This window comes from Olea europaea, chromosome 1 (genome assembly GCF_002742605.1).
Source record: "Olea europaea var. sylvestris chromosome 1, O_europaea_v1, whole genome shotgun sequence".
Taxonomy (NCBI): domain Eukaryota; kingdom Viridiplantae; phylum Streptophyta; class Magnoliopsida; order Lamiales; family Oleaceae; genus Olea; species Olea europaea.
In genome coordinates this window covers 10573499-10582878 of record NC_036237.1, presented here as the reverse complement: position 1 = coordinate 10582878, position 9380 = coordinate 10573499, and the positions used below count along the sequence as shown (strand labels likewise).

General features: G+C 31.7%; 1 protein-coding gene across 1 annotated transcript; it reads right to left on the bottom strand.

Annotated features, from left to right (window-relative positions):
- Positions 1 to 1498: 1498 nt before the first annotated feature.
- Positions 1499 to 3210, bottom strand: LOC111393726 (probable WRKY transcription factor 30). The gene is made up of 3 exons (XM_023019410.1): positions 2841 to 3210; positions 2624 to 2752; positions 1499 to 2211 (listed from the first exon to the last, which is right to left on the bottom strand). The coding sequence occupies exons 1-3, from the start codon at positions 3071 to 3073 to the stop codon at positions 1698 to 1700; spliced, it is 876 nt and encodes a 291-aa protein (XP_022875178.1). The 5' UTR covers positions 3074 to 3210; the 3' UTR covers positions 1499 to 1697.
- Between the last annotated feature and the right edge of the window lie 6170 nt (positions 3211 to 9380).

The following is a 9380-nucleotide window of genomic DNA, read 5'->3' as shown; positions in this document are numbered from 1 at the left end:
CCAAAATTTACTCAACTGCGGTCAATTTAATTCCCAAAATCCATTGCATTCGTGATTATTCCCAAAATATTGAACCCAAAAAATATTCTCAATCATTTCGCAATTATTTTCGATACTACAACATTCGACCTGACCAAAATATTCCAAGAAGTGATAATAAGCCTGTGAATGTGATAAATAATTGTTTGCCTAATTAGTTAACACTTTGTGATGTGGAAAACTCTTGTGATAAAGCAAAAGATTTTTATTTAATTTTTCTTTTTGGAGCTATATAAGGTATTTATAATTCGTTTTCTAATTCTACAAAGAGAGAGAAAATTTTGAAACAGTGTTAGAACTATGCTAATGCATCATTTATACAAAAAATTGCATTTTCATTTTAAAAAAAAAATACATGCCTATTAATTTTATTTATGTAGTGCTGTAAAATAAACCTCCACGATGCCTTCTTAAAAAAAAATTAAAAAATGCAAATTTACCCCAACACAAGAATTTGATTTTTAGCTACAAAATAAGAGCTACTATAAAAAAAAAATTTTAATTGATTTTTAAAATTTTTATTCTTTGGAAAAAAATTAGAATATAACAACTAAGATTTTTTATTTATTTTTACAGTGTTGGATGAGTCATGAAATATTTTCGATATTCTTTAATATTTTATTAACTTACTAAAATAAAGTCCATATTTGGTAGGGGATTAAAATCAAAATTATAATTTAAGTCAAAATCAACAACTGATTTTAACCACATATTTCATGGGATCCACAACTTTTCAACCATACATTTCATCAATTCTTACTAAAACCTATTAAAAAATCTAATTTTAGTCCTTACCAAACAAGGGCTTAATTTTAGTAATTTGATTTTAGAGTTAACAAGATGAAAACTAAGTACATCTAATGAAAAATAAACAATTAGAAAATAGTATGTAATTAAGGGCATTTTTGTCTTTTAGACTATTTATAATGATATATTTGTAATTTTACTAGCAAATGATGTTTTTGTAATAATTAAGAGAAACATAATACGTAAAATATAAATTTATAAAATATGTAAAATTGTGGAGGGTGTATTTTGTACATATGTCCACCCCATTCCCTTTAAGGTTTAAATGAAAGTTCCCATATAGGACTACAAGTCTACAATTGTTAACTACCCCAATTGTTGTGCGACTTTGGTCAATTACTTCTTTCAATTTGTCTTTGATAATTGAAATATGTCGTGGTAAACAAGGTGCTACTTTATGCAATGTCCTCCTCCGAAGTAAAATCAATCACATGTTAGTATGTTAAGGATTAAACTAAAATTTGATTGGAGGCAGTGTGTAACTCGAGTTCATTTTTAATATAGAATTTACGACTTGAAATCATAATATATGCATGCTCCAATATCGTATTAAAACATTTCGTTAAATTAAAGGATTCACAAACCATTTTATGTATATTATATTATCTATGAAATATGTGTTATATCAATCGTGAACTTGTTACAAAATACATTCTCTATAAACTCAAATTTAGAGGGCGAAAAAAGAGTAAGAACAATAACAAAATTGTTACATAGGTATAATCTAACTAGCTTCTCATATGCTAGTGATATTGACGGTTGAGTCAACGTATATATTTTCTAGTTCTTGGATAACGTGGCATTCTGCTCACTTCGTCTAGCTAATCTAACTTAGTGATTAGTACATGGAGTTAAGGAAAGAATCCAAGACTGCCAAAGGGAAAGTTCGAGTCAATTTCTGTTGGAGCAAATGGAAAGTCTAAACCAACGACGGGAGAGTTTATACCCGAAGATGTGGCTGATGAAGTGAACGGAGCGATGGCTTCAGATTGTGAAGCTTGTGCATTGTTTCCTCCATAATCGCTCGTAAGGGTAGGTGAAATCGCAAAATAGGTTGATACAGAAGTTGTAGGAGACGTGAATGTACCCAAAACATCGTTATCCATCATAGCATTATGGAAGATGTAAGTTTCGGGAATAATGCTTGATGATGGAAGGCTGTTGAAGGCTTGAAATGACTGGTTAGTATCCGGGAAGATGTCATTTTCAGGTAATGTTGGAGTTGGATTCGAGCTAGAAACATGGTTGCATGTGTGCTCTCCTATGTAAGTGATTTCGACAACTGATGGATCGTTATTGGATCTTTGAACTTTCTTCGTAGCTGTACAACCTTTACCACGTCCATGTGAGCATCGATAATAGCCTCTGCAAGTGACAAAATCAAATATATATGAGAACCAAGAAATTTAAGAAAAATACATTACTTTAGAAGCCCATGTTTGATCTCCATTATTTGAAAACTCATTTTTTTCAAATTCATTTTTAATCGCACATTTCAAAGTAAAATATTTTGCACGTAATTCAAAATTTTTTTTTACCTTTTAACCACAAAAATTCACTATTAAAAAACTCATTTTCATGAAAAAAATAGGGCTTGAATTTTCTTACTACAAAGAATCTCACGCTTCTTAATTATCTCAAAAAAGGGTCTCTCTATGAAATCCTATATCATGCAAAGCGTTTTAAATATGAATACTAATTTAGAAGGAGTGAAACAAACTAATAGCAATCTTACATATGGTTACCTAATAATAGGAAATTTTCGATCTTTTCCTACCTCGGATATTTGGCCCGAAGGATGTCTTTTTGCCCGTATTTTTTCCAACTATAGCCATCATCAAGCTGTTCTTCCAGTCCTATCCCTGGGCATAACTGAACTTTCTTCGTGGACGTAGTCATAGCCTTTCTGCAATATTGCGAGGTAAAAATTAAGATTCAAATGTAGCAATTCGTAATTGTGCATTACAATGCGCATTGCATGATAAAATATTGACCTCTTCCTAGTTGTGTTCTGATATTCCTTGAATTCTCGATCAAGATCATCGTCATTGTTGAGCATGGATAAGGCTTTCTCATACGAATTTTTGATTCTCTGAATCAAGAATTCGCAACTTTCATCTGAAGAAGACAACGTATTGAGACTAATCCGTAGCTGCTCAGCCAGTTCTCTTCCTTGTGTTAGCTCATTCATCAGACTCTTCAACTCCAAATCTGCTGAATTCTCCATTTGCAAGCCGCAAAAAGGAATGGACAAGACTAACACAGGGATGCAAACATGGGATTATGCTAGCAACCTAGGAGATTGTAAAATATTAAAAAAATGAAACTATTGACATTTTTTTAGAACCATGCAAGTTTAAGTGAAAAATCAGATAAAAGAAAATGAATATTTAGTGGTTTAGGACAGGGTTTTTATACTTTTCTTCTGGTCAGAGAAATGGAGGACAGACGAGAAAAGAGGAGGAATAATCAAAGTTTGACCGAGTAATTGTAGAAAGAGGTCAAAGGACAACTAACTATTGTAAACACCCCGCCAAAGAACAACTAACGATCGTCGTGTCCAACTTTGGTTTTGTCAAACTTTTATAACAGGAATTTTTATTTAGCCCAATCTCGAACGTGATAGAACAATTATAATCTGGACTTTATACACCCACTTGGACACTTCTAATGAAGAGGGATGTATATATCTTAAGGTATAACTAAACTTAGTAAAAGAAACCGTTACTTAATTTAGAAGTAATTGTTATCTTATTTTTAAATAAATAATTTACTTGTAACCTTGAAAAAAATATTTATTTTAAAACTTGTAAATTTACTAATTATTGGCTTAGCCAAATACTGCATACATGTATACATACACAGAAAGTCGGTGATGAATCCCACGTGAGAAGACCAAGACTCTTCAGAGAGTTCTTCCGCGTTGCTTATAACTAGCTGTTTGTCATCTTTTAACAAATTAAGTCTCTGCTTGATGAGAATTAAAATCAGATTTTTAGTAGATTTTGATAGAAGTTGATGAAATATGTGATTGAAAAGTTGTGGGCTCATAATATGTGGTTGAAATAAATTGTTGACTTCGACTTATATTAAAATCTAGATTTTAAAAAAAGATTGAACCCCAACCTTAAGGGCTCCCACTGCCCAGTCCTTAAAGTATCGCGAGGGAGGTAAATCGCGGGATGTGTCCAACAGGTCAAGGAACAGGAGCTTGCCCGTACACTAATCCCCACAAAGAGTCCACTTTTATATCTCAGGAATCGAACCCTCACACTGCAACTGCCAATAAGACTGAGACTATCCCACTCCTGTCCTTTGCACCACTGGGTTATGCCCCAGGGAGCAAAATCTAAATTTTAATTTGTACCAAATGGGGGCTAAATTATTTGTTACAATAATATTCTTCATCACAGATTCACACAATATAATATCTTGCACACAAACCAATAAAATTTCTTTAAAATTTAACCATACATGCTTTAAAAAATACCATGCTTTAAAAAATACCATTCAAAACTTTATAATTTCTTCCATAGGGGAGACAAACAGGCTCTTAGATTCGAGCTGGAAACAGCAATTGAGAGCACATCTGATGTGTGATGTCATTTTTTGAAAAGGTGACTCTTAACTCGTTGCTAAAAATTAGTAACTCTTGTACTTCTAAAATTGAGTAACTTAATGATTAAACAAAATTTACGTTTAAGCTCAACAAAAATTTTGAACACGTCAAGTTTTGTTACATTACTCTAATTTCAGTTTGGATATGTTACATTAATGTCTTTTCACTACTCTTGAATCAATCTATGCACACATCGTATTAGTCCTTGATATTATTATTGAAGTTTGTCGATCTCTGATTATTTTTACTCATGATTACAGTGACAATTGGTATTTTTACGGGTCTGGTTATTGGCAAAAACTTGTTCATCGTGAAATAGTAACAATTATTGTCTAGAATAAAGGTTTCTTTCGTTAAGAAACCAAAATTAATGTTGATCTTCAATCTATTTTTTATTAGTATATGGGTCTTCGGTGTGTAAAAGATAGTAAGTTGATAGCAAATATTGCAAAATTGGAAAAAATTGAGTTCTGGAAAAGCTCCAACAATGCTCTTCCGCCCACAAAACATTTTCAGAAATTTTGAGAGGAAGCGCTTCGATTCTATTTTCCTAGCATGAATGTAAATGCTTCGATTCTATTTTCCTAGCATGAATGTAAATCCAGAGGTATCGACCACTCCTTGAAACATAATAAGGTGGAGAATTGTTGTTCATTGGAAAAATTATTACACGACTCTCGTAATAGCATATCTCATTTCGATGATTTTGACACTATTCCATGTTAAAAGGCAAGATTAAGTTCATAAAGTTTGACATGCAAGAATCATTTGACATAGATTTTATACTATTTTTATCATTAAAAACTGAACATGTGAATATAGTGAGGACCAACTTGTTTCCTTTTAAAGATTAAAGATTAGCGTGTTATTGAAGCAGACTAAGTTCTAAGACTAATACTGCAATTTTCTCTTCTTCTTCTTTATTATTATTATTATTATTATTTAGAAATAGAAGTTTCCAACGAAAGTCAAGGTTCTTTAAGGTAATAAGAAAATGATGAAATATAGTGTAGAAAATTTGTAAGTAATGTTGTCAAAATCGGATCTGACAGATCATTTCAATTAAAAAAGGAGGCACTTCAATATCTATAACTAACTAGAGTTGAGGTGAATAAGTTGGTTCAATCTCATTATTTTAATTTATATTATTAATGGTTCGACCTTAATTTTACATTTCGACGCTTGATCTTCTATCTTTTTCGAGCGAATAGTTAGATCAATGTTTAAAAGTAGATACACAGCTTGCAATATGTAAATGTTGACTCCATGTCCACTAATTTATGACTAATTCAAGTCTAATTGATTGCCGTGTATAATGGGGTGTGAATTGTAAAAGGCATGGAGTCATATTACATCAAAAACAGGTCCCCTTCATTCATCTGAACATATGAATTTCAATGTATACAAAGGTAGACAAGAATAATGGGACCCCACACGCATTTAACGCTTGTGTTGATAGGAGTGTAAAATACACCCCGGTGCACAATTACAAGAGAGGGCCCAAGCCCACTAAAAAAAATAATGGGCTCCCTCACAAAACCCGGCTTTACAGCCCTCTTACAAGAGAGGAGTCCACGCCTCCTAAAAGAATAGGGGGGCCCTCTCTTGTGAGGGGGCTAATCTCAATGTACATTTATTAAAATCCAAAATATATAAATTATACTTGCATAATTCAGTCTACTTTTCGTAGAGATACACTATCATTAGTTGATATTCACAAAAAAATCGATCATTGGAACCTTGAGAATATTTGTGGGGACACAAACATTTTTGTGTCGAGTTTGAATCAGCAAGTATTGAAAGAGAGTCGTCTTTGGTCAAATCCAGCACGAACTCAATAGAAATGAGTTCCGCCTGCACAAGCCTAACTAATGGACTTAGATCGAATGAAATATTATAAGAAAATTACATTGTAGTCCGATAAACTTTCCTTTTCCTTACATTTTAATCTCGTGAAATTAAAGCATAAACTTTTCACGAGAACACAGGTCAAAACAAGATAGCATAGTTCAGTTAATTGCAAATTGTCTTATATATAGTTTGTGAAATATGTTTATTACACCATTTGATTCATAAACAACTCAAAATTTCCTCTACGATTTCATATTTTCTCAAATGATCTCTATATAATTTGAAAAAGCTTTTCTATGTAATTTGCTTTTAGTTTTTCTAAACGGTTTTCTTATGGGAGTTATAGAATTTGTGCCTAGTGGTATATTCCTTTAAATCGTCATTGTTGCCGTTACTGTAATGGAATAGATCAAACGTATTTGTTATGGCACTCGTTAATTGTCAATTTGTAATCAGGATAAACTAATTTTTAGTAATTGCGAAAAATGAATTACGTGGTGTTGATTTATATCTTAACTATGTTTTTACGTTTCTAATTAGTTTTTAAAGATTTTAGTAAGTCATAATTATGTTTTATTCAATAAATGCATCAAGTTTTAGGTGGTTTAATTTAAAGTTTAAACCCAAACAAGTTAAACAATAGAAAAAATAAGAAAAAACACTAAACCATAGAACTCCCCTGCAATGTACAAGTACCAAGTAGCTTGATACCATTTGAGACAATAGTCGTCTAGAAAAATATACCGTGATCGGTGTCCGAGTATACCTAGCAACACACGAAAGACGTTGATACAAGAAAATCTGGTGAGTAACTGCATCATAGTAATATGCAAAATTTTGTAGGAATTATGTGAGAAGCAGGAAATGAGAATGTCCAAAACAAATTTATATTAACTACAGTGTACATTTTTAATTTCATATTTATAGATTGTTCATTCAACATTTTGTATATACTAATATTTTTATTAATTCCTTTTCTTCTTTTCTTCAAGTTTGTAATGTATATATCTCATTTTCCTTGAATAAATTTAAAATTCTAGAGTTTCTTTCCACATGTCAAAATAAAAAAGAAAATGTCGTCAAAAGCGTGAATAACTAATAAACTGGAAGATTCACTTCCAAAATCGAAAAATTTACCTTTAAAATCAGCTGATTCGACCTCAATTTAACTCTTTACCTTTGTTTTTTTCTTTTCTCATCCAAAACCCAAATTGATTCTTAAAAGTATTGCTAATTTCTTGTACAAAGTTTTAGTTAGTCATTACAACATTTTTTTTGAAGTTTTTAGCCCAAACAAGTCGAACAAGTTTCAATTTGTTGGAATGAGGCAAACGTAAATAATTCACAAACCAATCATTATTTCAAAAACTTTTTATTCTACATACTCTCTTTCAATTATACATTCATACAATAAAATATTTTGTACTTAAATTCATAATTTTTACCTATATCCTAACTACACATCATCCAAAAATTCAATATTCAAAAGTTTGTTTTTGCCAATTATTGGCCATCAAAAAGAACAAATTCGAGAAAGGGTCCCACAGAATTTGAGACAATCATCCACATGTCAAGAGCCATATCCATGAACGCCCTTAAGAAGGATTTTATCATTGAATAATACACTGAAAATTTTACAGGTACTAAAATATCAGAAATTTTATGATTTTATTTATTTATTTATTTATTATTATTATTATTTTTTGCCCTATATCCAATGTAAATTGCCAAGTGAAAATTTTGTACATTTCCATGAAAATTGTCAATACATAGCATCAAAAAAGCTACGAGCATAGGGAATTCTTGATAGAATTCCTATCGATATTGACGTGATCACGAATGATTAGATAATTTTCTTTTTCCATCTTCTAATTAATTTTTACTGTGTGTTATCTGTCAAATTTTTTTTGTACTTATAGCATAATTGCATTGTTCTCTTGAAAATATCTCATTTTCCAGTCTCAACTTGCCACGTAATAAACTTCATTCCTACAATTCTCTGTTGTGGCACTGGCCACGTCATTACAAAATTTGTAAATCCTCGTGGGCAATTTATTTGCTTTGATCATCTTGACCACCGATCCTAGCCGTTAATTTACGTGGGGGAAAAGCCGGTGGACACCGAAATTATTGGGGTATATGAAAATTTCAAGAAACCTCAGTCTGTTCAGTTGAGATTTGAGATTATTGTAAGTATCTTGCCATCAGATTTTTTAATCACTGGAGGAAAACTCTGATTTTTAATCATTTAACTCGGATTGAATCTTATTTTCACCAGTAAAGGTACGATTTTTAGCAATGATTTTATTTTATTTTATTTAATTGTCTCGAAATGTAATGCATGGAAATCCTTTTTTTCTTTTTTCTGTAACTGAAACTCGTAATTAACCTAATTATTAGTTTAAGCATGCAAATAGCAATCTGTATTTGAAATGTTTGAATAAGTGGTGAAAAGTTTGCTAAATGTTTCCATTAGAGGTTTTGATTTCCGAAATGGAAATGTTAACCTCTTAGAAGTTTATCTTACTCAAATGACGTGAGATAGATATATCAATGGAGGGTGAGAGAGTATGAGTTTGTGTTGGGTGCGTGGAGTGGGGTGCGGTGGGGTGGGGTGGGGTGGCGTGGCGTGGGTGATGGGGATTGGCTGTATAGAAATAAACTGGTGAATAAAGATTATAATTCGTAAATTTAGTCGACTGAAGATAAACTTTTTGGGATTATTGAATGTGGTATTCATGTGGGATTGTCTCTTATTGTGCTAATAATTGGTGACTGCCGCCTGCAGGCGTGCATTTGGTCTTAAAAACTATTGTAACTGGCAAAAAATAATTCATGTAATCGATTCCAAATTTATTGGCATCGAGGCTTATTTTGTTGTTTAGTATCGATTCTTTATCTGCTAATCCTTCAGTGATCTATATATGCATCACTGTTTCAAATGATGTTTTGTTGGCGGTTCTTTCCGAGTGTCTATTATACTATACTATATATATATATATAGTTTTAGGATTGGAGTGTTGTTAACTTCGTTTATTTGTAACTCGACTTTTGAATCACACAG